Source organism: Typopeltis vanoorti, chromosome 21 (genome assembly GCF_054136105.1).
Source record: "Typopeltis vanoorti isolate ZY-2024b chromosome 21, IOZ_Tvanoo_1.0, whole genome shotgun sequence".
Lineage (NCBI taxonomy): Eukaryota > Metazoa > Arthropoda > Arachnida > Uropygi > Thelyphonidae > Typopeltis > Typopeltis vanoorti.
Genome location: NC_143569.1, coordinates 73,976,937 through 73,999,226, shown reverse-complemented (window position 1 = coordinate 73,999,226; position 22,290 = coordinate 73,976,937). Strand labels below are relative to the sequence as shown.

The following is a 22,290-nucleotide window of genomic DNA, read 5'->3' as shown; positions in this document are numbered from 1 at the left end:
ATGGAGGAAAGTGCAGTAAAAGGAGTTAGAGATGATAAAGGTGACATGAAAACAAGAGAAAAAGATATCCTTGAAGTATGGAGTAATTACTTCGAAAAATTGCTAAATGAAACAAGCAGTGATAGCACAGTGGTAAAAAACACTCAACAAGCATACAGTCAGGAATACGTATCCATACTTGAAGTAGATAAAGCTACCAAAGGCTTGAAATGTTTAAAGGAAGCAGGAGTAGATGATATTCGACCAGAAATGCTGATGTATGGTGGTATAAGAGTCTTACAGTGGCTGCACTGCATAGTTCAGAATGCATGGATAGAGGGACGAATTGCCGATGATTGGAGTAGAGCTCTCATAGTACCCATATATAAAAAGGGAAATAAAACTGAATGTGAGAATTACAGAGGTATATATCCCTACTGAGTGTTCCTGGTAAGATATATGCAAGTATACTTGAGAAATGGTTGAGAAGAATTGTGGAAGAAAGGCTTGGTGAAGAACAATCTGGATTCAGGTCAAATAGAGGCTGCAGTATCGGATCTTCACTTTACGACAAATAGTGGAGAAATCATGAGAATACAGCAAAGATCTGTATTTAAGTTTTGTTGATTTCGAAAAGGCATATGACAAGGTGCCAAGAGAGAAGCTATTCAATACGCTACAGTTATATGGTGTCAATGGGGCATTATATCAAGCAATACTTAGTCTTTATTTGAGTTGTAAGTCAGCAGTTAGAATTGAAGGAAGTACAGGAAGATGGTTTAATGTTAAATCTAGTGCGAGACATGGATGTACATTATCCCCTCTGTTATTGATTATCTATGTGGATCACATTATGAAGGAAAGTGGTATTAAACATGATATCAAAATTGGAGATGTTATGTCAGGTCTTTGCTTTATGCAGACGGTGTTATACTACTACAAGTCTGAAGATTCTCTGACTAAATTGAATAACTGTTGTAATAGATATGGCATGAAGTTCAGCAAGAAAAAGACAGAGACAATGAAAATAGGTAGAATCATTGAAAATGTTAACTGTGTTGTGAATGGAGAACCTGTGGAACAAGTAAAACATTTCAGCTACTTAGGCACGATTTGTTATGAAGATGGTAAATTAAATATAGAAATAGACAACAGAATAAACAAAGCTGGTATGGTAGGAAGTCGATTAAATAATCGACTTCCTACCATTTCTCTCTTATTCATATGGAATAAGAGAGAAATTAGTCAGAACACTAAATTAGCTGTATACAAGATGTTCAAACCAGTTTTAACTTATGGATCTGAGAGCTGGGTCAGAAGTAAAACACTTGACCAAAGACAAGAGACAGCAGATATGAGATTCCTGAGAAAGATTATAGGCATGAACAGTTGGTCAATGGCAATATCATATTTAAAATGAGGATATTGGGAAAGAACTTGACATTGCAGCATCCAGGAATGCGTTAGCAGTGCTAATCTCAGGTGGTATAGTAACTTAAACAGAATGGGCGAGGAAAGATTAGCAAAACAAGTGTTCTCTGCAGATTGGCAGGAAAATGACTGAGAGGAAGACCAAGATATAGGTGTATTGATACAGCACAAAGTGCCTTAGATGATAGAAATATAAGATTTGATAATGTTGGAGTCTTGACAAGTAACAGACTGATTTGGAGGAAAATTGTAGATAGGAAGTTAGTAATGATGTAAAATTTTCATGTAGTACTATCATATCCTGTACACCCTTTGAGGGTAAATGGCAGGAAATTGATGATGATGATGTATTTAAATTGATAAAGTACGTAATTACATACCATGTCTGATAATAGAAGTGCAGAAAAATTAGCAGAACTTGGTGTTAAGAAGGCGTGGAAACCAATCACGCTTGAAAAGAAGATGGGGGGTGATTCGGAGAATGGAAGATAGGCAGACACATGCTAATATCTGTAGAAGTATGAACTTACCTCCATGTACTGTTACTACAATTAGGAAAAATGCAGATAGAATAAAACAGTCTGCGCAATAATCTACGGCAGCACTAAATGCAAAACTACGTTAAAGCAGGAGTAAACTTCATGAAAAAATGGAAAAATCATTATCATTATGGGTGGATGACTTGAATCAGAAAAACATTCCTCTGACGCAGGCTGTTATAACTGAGAAAGCAAAAACAATTTTTGAGGATCTTAAAAAGACAGATGGAGGTGAAGAAACATTTTTAGGAAGCAGAGGTTGGTTCACGCGATTTAAGTCTCGAAGTAAGTGTCAAATTATGTGGTGAGGCGGCAAGTGCAGATGTTGCGGCAGCGGCTGCTTTTTTTAAAGAATTTCAAGACTATGTAGAACAAGGAAGTTATCCTCCTGATCTCATTTTTAATGTTGATGAGACTGGGCTCTACTGGAAAAAATTGCTATCACGCACCTTCATTTCCTGTGAAGAACCTTCCGCTGCAGGTTTTAAAGCTGCAAAAGATAGACTTACGCTTTTATTTGGTGCAAATGTCTCCAGAACTTTGAAGCTTAAACCAATGTTGGTGTACCATTCACAGACGCCACGCGCCTTCAAGGGTCTAAAATCCATGCTGCTAGTCTATTGGAAATGGAACAAGAAAGCTTGGGTTACACAAGACGTTTTTATAGATTGGTACACAAATTATTTTTGTCCTACCATGCTTCGCTTCTGTAAAGAAAATGATTTGCCAGCCAAGGCATTGCTTCACTTGGATAATGCCCCTGAACATCCTCAAAACCTTGCTGAAGTAAGAACACCATTGGATGTCAAGGTTGTTTACGTGCCCCCAAACACAACATCGCTTTTGCAAACGATGGATCAGAGGATTATATCAATCTTCAAAGCCTATTACCTCCGTATAACATTTATGGAAATGGTAAGAGTCTTGGACACGTCAGGAAAAACTATTAAAGACTATTGGTGGTGAGTCATTTGATATTTTGAAGGGCATTAACAACATCGAGGCAGCTTGGAACAACGTGTCAGCAAATTGTTTAAAAGGAGCATGGCGAAAACTTCTTCCAGCATTTATGGACGACTTCGAGGTGGGATTGTACAATATTACAGCTGAAAATGTGACAGAAGTCTCAGCGAGCCATGATAAACCGCTTTCCAATGAAGACTTAAAAGAATTAGCTGAACAATTAAGTCAACATCCAAAGGAGGATAAAGAAAACGAAGAAAGTCCTCTGAGAGATATGAGCTGATTTACAGCATATCCTTGCAAGCATAGAGACATTGACTGATGAACTCTGCAAAATGGACCACTATTGGGAACGGAGTGTGAACGTAAAAAGGAGTGTAATTGCATCTATTTGACCTTACATTGAACTCCTTAAAGAAAGAAAAAGAAAATCTAGGCGGTTAACACTGGATACTTTTTTTTAAAAAAAAAAAAATGCATGTGATCCGAAATCAGGAACTTCAACATAGAAATATGTAATATCTTTTCGAAGTTTCATATTTTTTGAATGTAATTTTGTTTTGTTTTCATTATTAATAATTTTATTTTAACAAATATATATGTATATATTATCAAAGCTTTAAATATAATAATGTTACACATACTTACACATATTTTTTGACTGCATGGAACGTAACTTCATACCTCCCATTAAAATTGGGTTTGAATCAAATTTGAACTTACTATAGTGTGGCATCTTGGTATGGTTCCAGTGAACTCTGTCTGGTGTCAATGGCATGAGAAGCAAGGCCTGAACTTTCAGATTCCAAAAATCTTATATAATCTTGATATTCTTGCATTCTAATATTAACAGAATGACCAGTCTGTCCAAAGTAGCAAAGATGACAAGAACAGGGTATTCGATAAACATCAAGCAAGGATAGAGGAGATAATAATACAGCAATCCCTCGGTTTATGCGCCTAATGCATTCTTTAAAACAGGCGCATTAATCAAAAACGCACTAATCGAATATAGTAACCTATGGAAAAATGTATAATTCATTCCTCGGATTTCTTTTTTGACCCTTAATTTTTTTTATAAAAGAATTAGGGTATGTCTTAGGGCCCAGTTAAAGGAAATGGAGCTAATGTAGTTTGGCGGGCATTCTGTTTCTTTTTTTTTTTTTTCATACAACTGATGGTACGGCCCTATTGCCTCCTGCAAATTTTACTGCTTTTCTCTCTTCACCAGGGTCAGTCTCTCAGCATTGCTGCTTAAAAACTTGGGGCTTGTCAGTGATTAAATTTTCATATTCTTCTTCAGGATCTTCCCACTGTGCATCTAAATTTAGTAGGTCAGAATCACCCAATTTCTCAGAATGAGATTTAATTAATTAGATTAATTTGAAAAGTCTCTAAAATCATTTGCACAATGTGGAAGAATGTGCTTCCAAATGGCTCGCATATTGCTGGCAGTAATTTCATTCGACTTTGCGACTTTATAACCAGGCTGAGATTTCTCTGATTTGGCTGGAAACGTCTTGGAAAGCATTCGCTTCCAAAAAAAGGCCGATTTCATTGACATTAAATATTTGTTGATCACAATAGTGATCTTCTTACACAATTTTCTTAAAAATCTCTGGATATCTCCTTATCGGCACTTGCAGCTTCTCCTGATTAGAACATTATGTAGGCTATTTCTCTTTTTGAAAAGCTTAAATCACCGAGCACTAACGTGGAATTCTTCTTTTCCATCATTAATAGCCCTTTCTTTCCAGGTTACAAAGAGACTTTTGATTTAATAAAGCCAGTGTTTAGCGGGATCCGTTTTTGGTTACAATCTTCGATCCATGTAAAAAGAAGTCTCTCTAATTCAATCATTATAATACTTTGATTTCGAGTGCATGCATGATGAACTTGAAGCAGCCTTACCTTTCTCTTTGTATTCAGCAGTTGATTCACCCATTTTTGTGTTCTTGTCCTATCTTTGCTCTGGACCTGCCTTGTTCATTTTTCTTTATTATTTCAAATTTTTCTTCCAATTAGATTACTTTTCAAATCATTTTCACACTTCTGTTTTTTGCTCACTAATTCTTTTACTCATGGTTAAACATTAGAAAAATAATTTAAAATAAAAAAGTAAGGAAAACAATTGCACGAGATATGATCAGCAAAATGCTATGTAAAGCAGACGACATAAATTTTGGCGGTAAATTTGGAACATAGTGTAGTATGCCATTAAAAAATAACATTTGTAAAATGTTTCAAATCGGTAACTAAATTATTTCATCCTGGTGAGTGATTTTTTAAAATAGTTAGCCATAAAAAATGTATAGATCTAAAATTTTTAAAATGTGTAACATTTATTTTTAAGATGTATATAGGCACTAATCGGGGCATTAATCGAGGGATTGCTGTATAGACCAGTAGAAGATTTCCAGGTGCACCCTGTGGTATTCCAGAGAAATGTGTGTCCAGATATAAAAATAAATATAGTTACTCTATTATACCTTTTCATTACGGATATACCACTCTTTTTGTCAATACATCATTATTATGTTAATTAACAGCGGTTTTTCTTGTAAAGAGAACAAGAATATGGTTTATTCTTGTTGTGTATATTACTTATTTTAAAAGAGTTGGAAGTGGATGTTATGTGCATATTACTTATTTTCAGATAAATACACCCAAATAAAATGGATAGATTTCTCAAAAAGAAGCGTGATATTAAAGAATCAGATTCTGAAAGTGAGCAAAAGTTAAGTGCAAGTAAGAAAGCAAAATCGCGGCCTACTCGCAAATATAATGAAAGTTATTTAAGCTTCGGTTTCACTTGAACCGGAAGTGAAGATCATCCTTTGCAGCTATGTTTAGTATGTGGATGTAAAATGGCAAATGAATCATTGCTTCCTAGTAAATTGAGTAAACATTTTAAAACTATACACTCTAATTTACAAGATAAATCTGTAAGTTTTTTCAAGAGATTGTCTGAACAGCAAACAAAAGCGGCAAATATCTTTTAAAAGTATAATGACTGTTTCTGATAAAGCTCAAATCGTTTCTTATCAAGTCTCAGAACTAATAGCAAAAAATATGAAAGATCATACTTTAGGTGAGTCACTTATTTTGCCTGCATGCAAAAAAATGGTCATGACAATGCTAGGAATGAAATGAATCTTGCTTATTTTCAATGCCAGCAATGAAAATAAGCAAGATTCCTTTGTCCAATGATACAGTTCACAGGCGTATTATAGAAATGTCTTCTGATATCGAGAAAAATGTATGCAGTTATAAACTTCAGTATTCAAATTTTGCATTGCAAGTTGATGAGTCAACAGACATTACCAACAAGGCGCAGCTCTTAGCATTCGTCTGTTTTATTAATGAAGATCAAATAGTAAATCAGTTTCTTTTTTGCAAAGAATTAAGTGTGTCTGCAAAAGGTGAGGATGTTTTTAACATTTTGAATAGCTATCTTGATAAATGGCAGTTAACATGGAAGTCGTGTGTAGGCATTTGTACAGATGGAGCCCCTTCCATGGTAGGCTGTGTTAAGGGCCTTACATCTTTTGTAAAAAAAACAAAATGAGAATGTTATAGTAACTCGCTGCTTTCTTCTTAGGGAGGTCTTGATGGCAAAAACATTGGGAGAAAAATTAAGAGAAGTTTTAGATCAAGTTGCTCAGATGGTAAACTTTATTAAAACAAGACCTGTCAAATCGCGTTTATTTGAAAAGCATTGTATCGATATGGATTCACAACACAGACGGGTGCTTTTACACACTGAGATGAGGTGGCTGTTAAGGGGGAAAGTACTTACCCGTGTACACGAGCTACGACAAGAACTTCTTACGTTTTTTGAAGAGATGAAACAATTACATCTTTGTAACCTCCTTCGGTGCGAATTTTGGATTGCCAGGTTACAGTATTTGGCAGATATATTTCAGCAGCTCAATATTTTGAATACTAGCATGCAAGGGAAAGAAGAAAATATTCTCACATCCACTGACAAAATGAAAGCGTTTCAGAGAAAACTACAGATTTGGAAAAGAAAAGCTATTGAAGGTAATTTGGAAATGTTTCCGTTGGTAAGTAACACTTGCATAAATGAAACACTTCCAATAATAGTTGAACATTTAACAAGTTTAGAAGAAAAATTGAGTTCTTATTTTCCATCACTTAACACTGAACTATACGATTGGATTAGAAACCCATTTATGGAAACTTCAAGTGATTTTGGTTTAACATTAACAGAAGAAGAAGAACTGGCAGCTATATCCACTGATCGTGGATTGATGATTAAACATAAGGAATTGTCTCTCGAAGCCTTTAGGATTTCTATAAAAGAAGAATATGTGTCAATATCTAAAAAAGCTTTGAACATTTTACTACAATTTTCAACATCATATTTATGTGAATTAGGATTTTCTACCCTTACCAGAATTAAGTGTAAAAAGAGAGGAACTCTTCAATGTATTGACAAGGAAAAGAGAGTTTGCCTTCCAAATATATGCCCAAACATTTAAGCAATTGCTAGGACACATCAGGCTCATGTTTCTCATAAACACAAGAATGAATAAACTTAAGGTATGTTTCATTTTATTATTTTTTTATCGCATTATTTTTTTTCTGTAATATTTGACTTAATTATTATAACATATTTCTCAGAAATTTGTATGTAGTGTGCCTACAATTATTTGTAGGATTTTAAATGCGCCCCGACTTCAAAAAGTTTGAGAACCACTGGTATAGACAGTAAGAAAGATGACAACTTCAGGGCTAGTTTGAAGGTAGTGTACAAATTACATCTGCAAAGAGTCCTTGGTATTTGTTTAGATGTTCCTTTAAGGCAGTGTTTCTCGACCTTTTTTGGATCACGCCCCACCTCAACATCTCAAAGATTTTGATGCCCCACCCCCCTCTAGCATAATAGTCAGCCAAGTTCTGAAAAAGTATAATATAAATATGTACATGTACATTTTCAAATTATTCAAATTGCCCCTCTGTGGGGCATACGCCCCACGTTGAGAAACACTGCTTTAAGGTATGGTATACTGATCCTTTTAACTTCAGATTGCAATCTTGAAGAGGGTTGATGATTTTCAAATATTTTCTGTATCAAGGTCTCGCTGTATCCATTAAGTAATAGTTAATTCTTCTAGTTTGAAGAGACTCAGATGAACAAATTGTGCATGCTTGGTGCACAAGGCTTTTGATAATACCTATTTTGTGAATGATGATGGTGTGAAGATGCTTGGATATATCTGCATGTCAAGGATGGCTTCCTGTAAACAGAAAATTCAATATTACTAGCAGAGTTGCAATGTGTTAAAGTATCCAAAAAGGGGAGACTGTTGTTAGATTCACTCTAAATAGTGAACTTGATGTGAGTATATAAGGAGTTAATTTTATCCAGAAATTGAAGTAGTTATGTTTCAGAGTCAATCAGTTTGCAAAGATGTTCTTCACAAAACATAACCAAATGCAAGGTCAAGGATTTGCCTACATTTTGTGTATTTTTGGAATCTGAGGGATCAGGCCTTGCTTCTCATGCCATCGTCACTAGACAGAGTTAACTGGAAACATACCAAGACGCTACACTACAGCAGGTTCATATTTGATCGTCAAATCACATGAAGTCCTATGCCACCATTCTAATCTTAATCGGATAGATTGTATGCCTATCTCTAAGTTTTGGCAAGTGATTACTGTTAACCATTTATAATTTTTTTTTTAGATTAATTAATTATACAGCTATAACCACGTCTCTCAACTGTAATAGTGACCTAGGCACATGATATTATACACGTGCTCTATGAGTTCTTGTATTCAAAATTTAAATGTTGAAGGTAGAAGAACATTTAAATGTTCATCTACCTTCTCCCTGAATGAAGCTCATGACACATTGAGAAAATATATAAGAGTAATAAGTTCTGTTTAGTTTTTTCTTATGTGCACGAAACTGTTATTTAAAAACAAAAAAGAATATTAAGATAATAATTATAGTTTCCTTGTCATCTGCCTCTCATCGAATTAGTGATATAGAGGTGGTCTGTCATGTCACCATTTCTTATGCTAAAGGTGTCTCAGAAAGTATAGCCAAACTACTTAGATACATTGGCCTACAAGTATCTTTCCTTTCTGTCAACAAGATATCTACTTTTCTAGTTTAAGTAAGGATAAACATGTGCCTTTAGACTATCCTGGAGTGTATCAAATTCCTTGAGTGTAGATTATCATATTTTGGCCAAACAGATAGATCTGTAGCCATGTGTTGTAATAAACATTTAATGTTAATGTTCCATAAGCCAGTGCAATCAGGACTTGAAGAGCATGTTATCACCACTAGACACTGAGTTCTTTGGAAGAAAATTAAGGTTATCCATAAAAGTAATAATCTCTTGGAATATTAATACAAAGATTTGTGAGACCTTGCTACATGTGAAGGATGGCTTCCTGTAAACAGAAAATTCAGTATTACCAGCAGAGTTACGATGTATTCAAGTATCCAAAAAGAGGACACTGTTGTTAGATTTACACTCAATAGTGAACTTGATGCATTTGCAACATTTATACAAAGAGCGTTATTGAGAGCTTTGCTACATTGACTGAATCTAAATAGAAATAATAGACTTAAATTATTCCTCTTATGGGAAATAGTCTATCTCAAATTCCAGAATTAACTTAAATTTAATTATATTTTTTGAATTTTATTTTTTTTAATTAAATCTTGTTAAAATTATTTTTACTAGAACCTTAATTAGACTGATTTCTGTTCTTGTTGTTTATTTTAAAGTCATACTGTAGATGCCTTTGATACTAGGGCAGAAGTTTTATATTAATAAAAATATATCTTCTTCTTTGAGTGCCATCTCCTATCGGAGGTCGGCGACCACCTTGGCAAATTTAGAGCGATCCTCAGCCACTAAACAGTCCCTCAGAGCTCATGTCAGTCCACTGATTGATGTCTGCTAGCCACGATTTTCTTCATCTTCCTTGTCCTCCTCCATTTATCTTCCTCTTTATAAGCAATCGAGGTCTTTTATATTTTTCATTACGAAGTAGGTGACCAAGATATGCAGTTTTCCTTCTTTTTATGGTATCTAAAAGTTCACGTGATTTTCCCATTTGTTCCAGTACATCCTGATTGGACGTTTTTGCTGTCCATGGGATTTTTAACATTCATCTGTATATGTATAAAAATGTATATATACATGTATATGTATATATTGTATATGTGTGTATGTGTATGTATGTAGAAAGTATTTTACCTTGGGTATAAAAAAAAAAAAAAAAAAAAAATCAGCTAACGCCTTTTTATTCCCGTATATACGGGAGTAGGCGAGGCCATTTAGCCCTATCTAACTTTTGGAGACTGAGTGGGCAATTCAATCTCCACTGGTACCCAATCAGAGACAGATGGCCCAAGGCTATCACTAATTAAGCGGTACGCAGTGAAGAGAGACGGCTCAAATGTGCCGCCATCTCGTGGTCTCTAACCCTAACACAATATATTTAATGTCTGAAAATAATGTGGGTTCTACGGTCGATTATTTTAAACCTGGTTTTACTCCATTTCCCAAGCAAGCAAACAGACAAGTCAAGTTTGCGCCTGCAAGTGTTGCAAGTCTAGCTGACCCTGCACGTAGTGCAAGACCAAGGCAACTCATGGTAAAAGTAGAATAAGCCAAGGTAAAATACTTTCTACATTTATATCTCCTCATGAGATTTATTTAATAAGATTAAAACACCTTATGGTAACTTGTTAGGTAAAATACTTATAAGCTCTGTATTACTAAAATCTTGGTATTTATAGCCTGGCTCCCACTGATGAGACCTCAATAAAGGTCGAAACCGGTCTGGGTAGTGGCCCCTTACCTTTAATACAAAACATCATACATCTCCTCCAGGAGATGTGCTTTGCATTAAGGGTAAATATTAAGATTAGTGATCAGAGCTTATTATACTTTTACCATGAGTTGCCTTGGCCTTTGCACTACGTGCAGGGTCAGCTAGACTTGCAGGCGCAAACTTGACTTGTTTGTCTGTTTGCTTACTTGGGAAATGGGGTAAAACCAGGTTTAAAATAGCTTGGTATATTTGACATGTATATATGTATAAAAATATATACATAAGGTAAATCCATTTTATGCTGTTTATTAATATAAAATTATTATACAGCAATGGAATAACACTTACGTTAAAAAAAATATTTATTATTTGTACACAGTTAGGTTTCATAACCATTGCAAAATACAGTTGAAATGAAATAAACAAAAAAGAGATATACCAAAGATCACCTAACTTAGAGAACCATCTGGAATAAAAAAAAAAAAAAAAAAAAAGCCTACAAAATATTTCTCTAGTTGATCAACTTATATTGTATTTTCTTCTCCATATGTGTCATTGTGGAAGTTACTGTGAGGCTATGTCAGCCTCTTTTCTTTGAACAGAAAATGTTTATTCGAAAGTTAGACACAGAGGTCCTAGACTCCTTTAGAAGCAAATGAGATTCTTCACAAGAGCTACAGTTGCTATACAGAAGAGTTTAAACAAATTGTGACTTGCATAATTTAAATTTTTGTGTATAGTGTCTTTACTAGATTCTACTCGTATTACTATGTAACTTACTAATACTGTCAATTTTATATTTTCAGAAGTCATCTACTTGGCATGTATTGGTGGGGGGAGGAACTAATCCTTCCCAGTTTTACTTGTACTAATATTTCCATTTTGTTTAGTACAGTTTAGCATATTTATTTTAGCCATTATTACGTGATAATGTTTTATATTTTAATTTGGCAGTTTGATTAATGTCTATATAATATATTATTTATTACCTGTCTTCATATGAAAAGTGATCAGAGGTTAAATGGAAATTTTTGCTAATTACTGTGTATTTACAAATTGGTATAATCAGTCATCAAAGAAAATGCTTATTTTGTGCTTATATTTTAAATTGAATGGCTTCATGTCGAATTTCATGTGATGAGTTGCATTGTTTTTCTTCTTGTCTGTTACTTTTACTGGCTAACTTGAAGATGATGTAAAATTGTCTGTTGGAATTCAAACATTGCCCCTTGCATAATTTTATTTTATTTAGTATGTAATAATCTATAAAGAAACATTAAATAACATAATTTATCAAATAGAATATAGATATTCTATTCATTATCAAAATTCACTTTCCAGATTAATATTGATAATGTACTGAGTTATTTGATGTGTGCAGTTTTAAACATAAGAACCATAATAAATGCTGAATGTAATTTCTAAGGTCCTCCTAGTTATGGTATTTAAAATTTTATTGCCATATATTTTATCTGTGAAAAAAACATCAAACCCGATGGGTGTTTATTGTTACGATGTTTCACTTATTTTATTTTTTTTAGTCTAAAGGTATAGAAGATAATTTACATCAGAGAGAAGAATGGATGACAGAACTTCCTCCTGAGATTGGGCGTCAAATTGGAATTACAGCTCGAGGTTTTAATCAGAATATTCCAGCTAAACGAGATACAAGTTGGACAGAAACACCAGCTGATCGTGCTAAAAAGCAAAAGGTTAAGTGTTATGAGGTTTTTTTTTTTTGTTTATTTTAGGCTAATTATATATATATATATATATATCTTTAAAGTTCTAACACAGTTTCAAAATTTTAAGAGTCCAGACAGTTTTTAATCAAATCGAATAATTCCATCTCAAATACTGAGAATTATACAAAGAAAGGATTTAAATTCATTGGAGCTTATGTTAGGACCATTGCTGTAAATAGTGCATCTTGTTAAAAGTACTTCATTGAATCGAAAGTGATAAGATACTTAGTTTTCAAAGTAAAAGTTTGTTTTAAAATAGAACAGTGATAGAGAATATTCAAAGGAAATACAATTGGGAGTACAATATGTATATATATTTCAGGTTTCATGAAATGTAGTGTAGCGTAGCATAGCCTTCTGTAGTGTGTAGCTACCGTTTTTCAGTAGCTACACACTACAGAAGGCTGGTTGAATAGCAATCATACATATTGCTGATTTTTATACTAAATTTGTTATTATAGCTGTTATTCAGTTTAGTTAAGGAATCCTGCAGTCTTCTATTAGATTTGTTTAGGGGGAGCATTATTATATTTACAAAGAGCTGAGTTGAATATCTCAAATTTTGATGTTAGTCCTAATGGTACTTTCCCTCTGTAATGTGGATCCTTATCTCACACCTGATTTAATATTGTACCATCTTCTTGTACCTTCTTCAATTCTAATTTCTGACTTTTCAACTTAAATGTAGACTATGTATTACTCAGTATAATGTACCATTTATACCATGTAATTATAGCATTTTGTACAGTTTTTATCTTGGTACCCATTCATATGCCTTCTCCAAATCTACAGAACCTTCTTATATTCCCATGATTTCTCAGCTGTTTGTTTTAAAGTGAAAATCTGATCCTGACAACTTCTTTTGCCTGAAACCAGCTTATTCTCTAAATTTTTCTTCACAGTTTTTCTTAGCTTCTCAAGCATGCTTCCATAAATCTCATTGTTCATTTCTCCATATATATAAGGAAAATGAAGAAAGTAAATTATAGGAAAAACAAACCTTTTTTTTAGAAAGATAAATGAAGTTACAGGAAATTTACCCTTAGATTGGGTATATAAAAATAATTTAGTAACAAGGTCAATGAAAACCTGAAAGAAAGATGGAGAATTGTGTAGTTTGAGTGCAAGAATGATATTAACATTGTAAGAGAATTTGAAAGGTGCACATTTCTCAAGGAACCTCTGATAATGATCAAGTCAGGTGATGTGAGCACAACACAACAGTTGCTGAAAGGGAAATTTTCTTGTGCTGATGGAGTTTTAATGGAATTATTGAGCAGTTTAAGATGTAGTAGTAATGATGTTAGCAGAAATCTGTCAACACATTTGGAAAGAAATATACTGGCCTAGAATTGGAAAACAGAGTATTCACCAGGTCTTAAATTAATCCAAAAGAACATGAGAATTACAGAACTGTTGCCTTAATTTAACATGAAAAAAAAAAAAAGTTATGTTGAAAACAATGTGAAGATAGAGAAATGCCAGAACAGTGTTAGATACTGAATGGAGAACTTCTTGACAAGTTATTCATTCAGGATCTAACATGTAAGCTTTACAAAATTACAAAGAAATTTGCATAATACCTGCTTAAGCAGAAGGTGAGAAACACCTAAGTTGTTGTATATGAAGTATCTATCAGTATGAGTAATATATTGGAATTTATTTATTGTAAAACGGAAAGCTAAAAATCGAGAATAATGTCAGATTAGCATTTCATGTAAAGGAATAATGGCTTAATTTATGTATTATCAAACTATCGTAAGTCGCTAGGTAAGAAATGACTAATAGGATCAACGGTCACATCTAAACCGCAAGTACCTGTCTTAATGCTGGAGGCTGTAGCTTACGGGGAAGGCTGACGTAAGCGCTTTTCCTCGAAAATAACACCTAATAGCAAGGGGATCAACCTAATGCCGATGTAAGCTATGGATCGTGCGAAAAACAATACAGAAAAGAGGGTGCCGAAAAAAAGTATTTAAGGCAATATGCACTAAGCTCAAGGCTTTTTTTCCTGTTTTCTTGGGGAATTTTGGAGATCGAGGACTCGACGAGTGATCAGAGATAGGACAAGCCGAGGGTGCTATGTCGATGACAGCCGGCCGTATTCATGACCTGTGCTGAGAGGTATTCTGCTGAGATCCATATGAGAATCAACAGTTCATGCAGAATGGCACCAAACGCTGAACGACCCACCCGAGTGAGCGGAGAAAGCACATAGCACCAACCATTTCTTGATTTGTGTCCAGTAGCAGAGAACGGAACAACTCAGTCACAAGACGAAGGATGACCCGTGCAACATGTGGCAGCTAATAGACCTTCGGAGGGACTTGGTAAAGTAAAGATTCTTTTGTTTTATATCTTGCAATTGTTTGAAGGTAGAATTTGTTCCTTGATAAATCAAGACTGAGGACATTTTAGAGAACTTTGATAGGATAGAGTAATTAATACAACCAATTCTATTAGACAAAGAATTATATATCATAAATCTCTAACGTGTATATGATTGAAATAGTGAAAACCCTTTTGTTAATTGAGTAAACTTAACTAAGAGAGAAATGATTTGAGAAATATCTATTTAAAGTAAATGTGAATGAAGGAACTTGACTTGAGTGTAACATTGTTTAAATTATCCATTGTATTACATGATTTTGCATGTCAGTTTATTGTGAGAAAGTCAGATTAGTATTGAACAGTTTGTATAGATAAGCATAAGACATTAACTTAGCTAGAAATTCAGGAGTTTTGATAACTTGATACAAGATTTAATGTACCTGTCTCTTAGTATTAATAGACATGTTTTGTTATTTGAATCTGAGTCTTGCCTGAGTTCGAGGTGTCAACCTACCACTTATAAAATTCGAACCAAATAGCGGGAAGGAGTTTAGAAAATTATATAATAGAGATTAGATCTTAGGTCACGACTGCAAGGAACTGAGATCTATATACTCACGTGTGAATTTCTATTAACGTATATGCCTAAAACCTAGGAATATTTCCCTGAGCCCGAATTATATTCTTGTTATAGGAAGCTGGCTGGCGCAGTTAAAATATAAATTTGCCAGTTTCTGAAGAGGAAATATCCGGGATCAACTGGATATTTCCTCTTCAGAAACTGGGAGGGTGGGGAACAACTGCCAAGTTGTTTTTGTTAGGAACTGTTGGACAGACCCTGTTGAAAGGCCCTGTGGGCTGTGGCATTATGGTAATGCAGCAACCAATCTCTGCTACTCCACATTTCTGGCCATTGTCATCTTACACAGTCTTCTCAAAATGGTGGTTCACTGTCTGTCTAGGAGGAACAAATTCTTTGTGTACAATTCCATTCGCATAAAATAAAAAAAAAAAATCAACATTGTGTTGACGTTTGATCGAACTTGATGTGCCTTCTTGAGTCTAGGTGAATTTGCATGTTTCCAATGGCTTAATGCTTGTTTTGTTTCTGGATCATAACCATAATACCAAGACTCATCCCCAGTCACAACTTTTGAAAGAAAGTTCTGGTCATTAAGAATTTGCTCCCTCAAATCACAGCAAACATTCAAACACATTTTTATTTTATTTTGCTTTCTTAATCTTCTGTGAGCAAACGAGGTACAAATTTAGCAGACACATTCTATTTGCAAATCTTCTGTTAAAATTCGATGGCATGAACAACATGACAATTCCATCTCTTCAGAAACTTGGTCTTCAACTGACATGACCCTATTTTTGAAATGGGAAAATCACTCATAGACTTGCATTTTATCTAAAGCATCATCCTTAAAAGCTTACCGAAGCATAACAATAGTTTCATCTGCAGTTTTACCCAAAGGAAACCAAATTTCACACACACACTCTTTGTTCCTTGTGGTCAGCCATCACAAAATTGCAATCTTGCTTGTAAGCACTAACAAAAAAGTTAGTGCTTACAAGCCAGAACAACAAACCAGTTCACACAGGATGATGCCACTTGCCAGACTGGGTACCTCCTTGTATACAGGGTTTCCATAAAAGAATGTTTATATTTATATGTAAAATTTATTGAAAAATGTAAGATACAGCTGAAACAAATATTGCAAAATTAAATTAAGGGGATATTAGATCCCACATTGTTTTAAAACTGAATAGGAAACTCAAAGATTGGAATCAGAGAGTTTCATGCCGAATATAGTATAAAAAACTATAAAAGTATCGGCGAATGCTAACGTGAGCTAAATGCAAGTAGTCCTAGAACGTAGTACAAACACGGGCAACTCGTTGCAAAGGTGGGTAAAGTTCTGATTGCTAATCTTGGTATTTTCCATAATGTAAAAACACATTTCCTAGGAAATGTATGCTGTTATTACATTATGGTGGGAGGTCACTACCCAGACCGGTTTCAGCCTTTTTTGAGGCTTCATCAGTGAGTAGCTAGACTAAATTAATACCAAAGGGTATAGCGAAAAGAACTTATATACTCTGCTATACGAGTTGTCCAAAAGGTGCACCCATTAAGTTACTTAAATATCAGAGCCAACAGGCTTCATTTCGGCGATATAAACATTAATTAGTGACCTCCCACCATAATGTAATAACAGCATACATTTCCTAGGAAATGTGTTTTTACATTATGGAAAATACCATGCTTAGCGATCAGAACTTTACCCACCTTTGCAACAAGTTGCCCATGTTTCTACTACATTCTAGGACTACTTGCATTTAGCTCACACTAGTATTCGCCGATACTTTTATAGTTTTTTTTATACTATATTCGGCATGAAACTCTCTGATTCCAATCTTTGAGTTTCCTATTCGGTTTTAAAACAATGTGGGATCTAATATCCCCTTAATTTAATTAATGTTTATATCGCCGAAATGAAGCCTGTTGGCTCTTATATTTAAGTAAGTATTGCAAAATAATTTGTAATGTAAAGTTGTTATTTGGGATAAGCAAGATTAATGTGAATTTCATGTATAGACCGTAACTTTGATCTTTCCATGTGCAGCCCAACTTTTTTTGAATAATTGTGGCAATAGTATTTCTAAGTTTGGCTTTTAATTCTTGTACTGAAGTCATTCGATTTTCTCATACCATGACAGAGTGTACACTTGATCACAGTATGAGAGAATTGAAAGAATATTGTTGAGATTATGACATAGCTAAGCAATTGGTCCATTCCTAACCCAAATTCTAAAAAGAGGTATATCCAGAATTCTCAGGTAATCTGTAAATTTATGTTTCTCAGTATTACCAGTTTTTACATTTATTATATCACAAGTCAGTATATTGATTACATACATACAGCCAAATCCTCTTTGTACATGAATCACTGCCTCATATTATTTTGCATATTATAAGGCATACTTAGCTTTTTGTTGAAATATCACTGTTTTGATACACCTGCAGATTTGAATGAGATAGATACATATATACAACTCTTTGTTGTAGAGTAGGTGAGAATTTATTTTAAGTCACTGTTAGCCTAATGGCTTGAGATAGACTCATATTTACTGTCTCCATATAATATTTCTGTCACCTGGTAAATGTGCAAGAAGAACTTATTGTTGCCATGGAATGAAAACATAATACCACACCTGTGTTTAAACAAACTAACATGATTATTTAATATACAGAGAAAAATTAGTTATCTAATAATTATTATTATTTTTATGGCTATTTAGCCTATTTTTGTTTAGGAGTACCCCCTTTTTACAATGTCATTGGCTTTTTACTCAATTTTTAGGGCATTACTGATGTTTTAAAGACAGATATATGAAGAATACATATAGGAAGAATAATTCAGACATACCTTTGTAGGATGTTGCTGGTTATCTTCTTATTCAGCGACATCCGGCTTATACATTAATCTGCTGTTCGAGTATCACTGAAAGGAACGGGGGGGTTGGAAAAGTGGGGGGTAGAGAGATGGTGGGAGAATTTTCGGTGAGGCAGGAGGTGTGTGAATTTTAAACTCGGGTTTTTTTAAGCAATGAAACAATGCTTAGAATATCGGAAAGGATAGTTATAAAATGTGACAAAAACTCGATAAACTTTCACCGCCACTACATAATCTCAGAGAGTTGGAAGCTCCAAAACATGAAAATTAGGTAATGACTCTGACCAATAGAATACAACACAGATCACCAAAGACAAAAACACCAAGCAGGCATGACATAGCCTCCACTTCCCTTACAAGCTGAAGATGGCACACTGTCAAAACGGCACACTCCGTTACTCTCACCCCTGATCTTATCCCATCATATCCTTCTCCTTCCCCAAAAATTTCTATCTTTCACCTCCCTCTCAAAGAATTCTCTGTCCATCCTTAAAAAAACCAGGGTTTAAAATTCACACACCTCCTGCCCTCACTGAAAATTCTCCAACATCTCTCTATCTCCACTTTTCCAACCGCTGTTCCTTTCAGTCATACTTTAACAGCAGACAAATGTATATCACCATACGCTGGATGCCGCTGAACAGCAACATCCTACAAAGGTATATCTGAATTATTCTTCATATGCATAAAAATAATATTTACTTAGAGGAATAACATGGAATTTTTCCAGAAATAATACCTATTTAATAATTGATTTGGAAGTTAAAAATGAATGAGTTGCAACTGCTGTTATACAAGTAAAGGTTACTTGTAAACTTGTATTTACAGACAGAAAATACAATTGACCCTTGAAGAATGTGGATTTGAACAGCGTGGATCCACTTATATGTGGTTTTTTATGAAAAATATACTGGAAAATTTTTTGGAGATTTGCAACAATTTGAAAAAACTTGCAGATGCACTCGTAGCTTAGAAATATCGAAAAAATTAAGAAAAAATTAGATATGCCATGAAGACATAAAATATATGTAGGTACTAGTCTATTTTATCATTTACTACCATAAAGTATACACAAATCTATTATAAAAAGTTAGCCAATCTATTATAAAAATTTATCAAAACCTATGCACACAAACACTTACAGACTGTACATGGCCATTTGCAGTCAAGAGAAAAGTAAACATACATAAAGATGCACTGTTAAATTATAACTGCATAAAATTAACTGTTATTAATTAGTTAAATTAATTAATTAGTATAAAATACACTTTTTATAATGAATTCATTCATTAGTGTATAGGTTAGGCTACCACGAAGCAATTGGAAAGCAATCGTATTGCTGCTGCTTCATTATCTATGCGTGAATTGTTATATCTTTAACCTCCCCAACCGGCCATGACATCCGTCCAGCTAAATCTTGATACGATTCTATAACACCTGTTGATTAACATGGATAAGAAGTGCAATTTGGTCTCACTATTTTATCCACCTCGGCCAGTAGAGAGGTTAATAAATATGAATTTCTTTTTCGCATTATCTTTTCATTTTTTATGTCTAGTGTTAGTAATACTTATAACACTACAATGTTTTGTATTATATAAGGCAATATTGATGTAGGTACTGACAGACATACGATTCATCTTGGAAACAGACTGCATAAATTTATGGTATCAATAAATACAGTACATTATTGTAAATGTATTTTCACTTCCTTATGATCTTCTTTAATAATATTTTCTTTTCTCTGGCTTACTTTATTGTAAGAATATAGTATATATACATACATACATACATACCATATAAAATATATGTTAATGGACTGTTCATGTTATTGGTAAGGCTTCTGGTCAACAGTAAGCTACTAGTAGTTAAGTTTTTGATGAGTCAAAAGTTATGCACGGATTTTCGAACAACGCTAGAAGTTGGTGCTCCTAACCCTTCTGTTGTTGCACAAGGGTTAGGGGCACCAACTGTATATTAATTATATGAGAGCAAGTACTTGCAATTTTTGAACATGTTTATCTTCATGGCAGTATAAATTGTATAATTTATACAAGGAGGAAAAATGAATGGAGTACTTGTTGTCAGTATTTGCAACATGCATTAAAATTCCTATCTCATACTGCTGAAAAGTTTAATGTACACTTCACGGAGTTGTAAATTCCTGTTTTTAATTTTTTTATAGCATCAAGAACAGCAGCCACAGAAAATGCCAGATTTGCAGTTACATGCTAAAGCAGCAAAAGATTTTGATACTTCTGAAAAATTAGAGGAATATAACGTAAGCATATGTGACTGCCTTGACATAATAAACATAAAAGATTGCCAGAATATACTTAAATATAATGTATTTTATATTTTGATGAATCTGATATTTATTTCATTGACATTCAGTTATTTAAATATATTAAACTTTGAAATTCTTCTTAAATTTTTTCATTAATTTGATATACTTCGTGTTATTTCATTTTATTTATTTCATCAAGAATAATAAATAGAATATTTAAAACCCTCATAAGCACAACTTATCCAAATTAAAACATGAAACATTAGCTTGACCTAATCTATTGTATATTAGTGAGGCAGTTATGGCATTGTGATAAAAAATGTATATTTTAAATTTTTATTCTACTTTTACATTAATGCTGATAACATATAATTTGAATACTTCACTCCACTCAGGAGGTCCGAAAAATTGTCTAGATAAGTGGAGGTACTGAATACACTAAAATCTGCAACAAAAAGAATTGCAGATTTCCTTATTTTTAAAAAAGCTGTCTATGCTGAAGGGATAAAAATAGCAAAATGGAACCAATGTTGCATTATAGCCAGTTGTCAAAAGTATCTCTCATATAGAACATAAAATCTTTATTTACTCCTTGCCATCATGTTTTTTGTATTTTAAAATCAGCCATTGTTAATTTTTTGCAAACTTTTAGGCAAATTTTTTTATAGAAATGCTTCAGTCAAGGTGATTTTGGATGTACATGTATTCATAAAATACTCAAAAAATCATACTTATGGATTCATCTTAGGACTTACAGGATAGACTATAAAATAGGGAAAAAAGCACTTCAGATGAAGCAGGTGGTTGTCATATTAAATGTAAATAAGAAATAAAAAGCACACACCTTGAGCATTAAAATGAAAGTAAAAAAGTCATCAATTGGACAGTCTGGAAATAAGTTGTGATAAAGTTATAGATTTTATTCTGTGAAATAAAATGGTAGCCATAATTAATAGGATGTCAGAGAGGAGGATTGAATTTTCCATTCTCTGCCATTTATATTCTCTGTTTGACAAGTTACTTGCATGAGGTTTAGCCTTTGATAGCATGTTGGCTACATCAGGCCTAATATTGTTGGCCTCACTGGCTGGAAGGTTGTAGATTCTTGATCTGGATCAAGAAATCTTTGGTTGGTACATGTCTAGGCTATCATTTTAAACCACACAGACTATATTAAAAAAAAAACAACCACCCTTCTTAAAGACCGATCCATCTTCTCATTGATCTCCGCATGCCTGAGGACTCGTGCCTTTGGTAACAATGTTTCTCTATCTACTTCTACCTCTTGACATGGCAGTTTCTTCTTTCTTCCAAGGAAAGTCTTCAGATCATTTGGATTTGATCTATCCATCTTGCTCTTGGTCTTCCGATCCATCTCCTGCCTACTAAATTATGACCCAACCTACACATGGATTACTACCATTCATAGATTACTAAAAAATGTTAATGCCTGGCCAACAGATGTGACCAACAAACTAAAGCCCTACAATTCCAGATCTCCCTCCCCCATATTTATGGACTTCCAAAAATCCATAAAGAGGACGTACCTCTATGCCCAATTACCCATCTCCAAACTTGCTAAACATTTAGCCAAAGTGCTTTCCTATGCCACTGGTAATACCTTGTCACATATCAAAAACAATTAAGTCCAGTATACCGGACTTCACACTCAGTGACACTGGCTTAATGGTCAGTTTTGATGGCTCCTCGTTATTCACAAA

General features: G+C 33.9%; 1 protein-coding gene across 1 annotated transcript in view; it reads left to right on the top strand.

The window, feature by feature from the left end:
* The window catches only part of LOC150094978 (GPALPP motifs-containing protein 1), an 80,207-nt gene that overhangs the window by 19,816 nt on the left and 38,101 nt on the right, over window positions 1–22,290 (top strand). Inside the window, exons 3-4 of the mRNA XM_090411162.1 lie at window positions 12,284–12,454; window positions 20,468–20,563. Of these exons, the coding sequence (XP_090267288.1) occupies window positions 12,284–12,454; window positions 20,468–20,563 (267 nt within the window). The remainder of the gene's footprint in view (window positions 1–12,283; window positions 12,455–20,467; window positions 20,564–22,290) is intronic.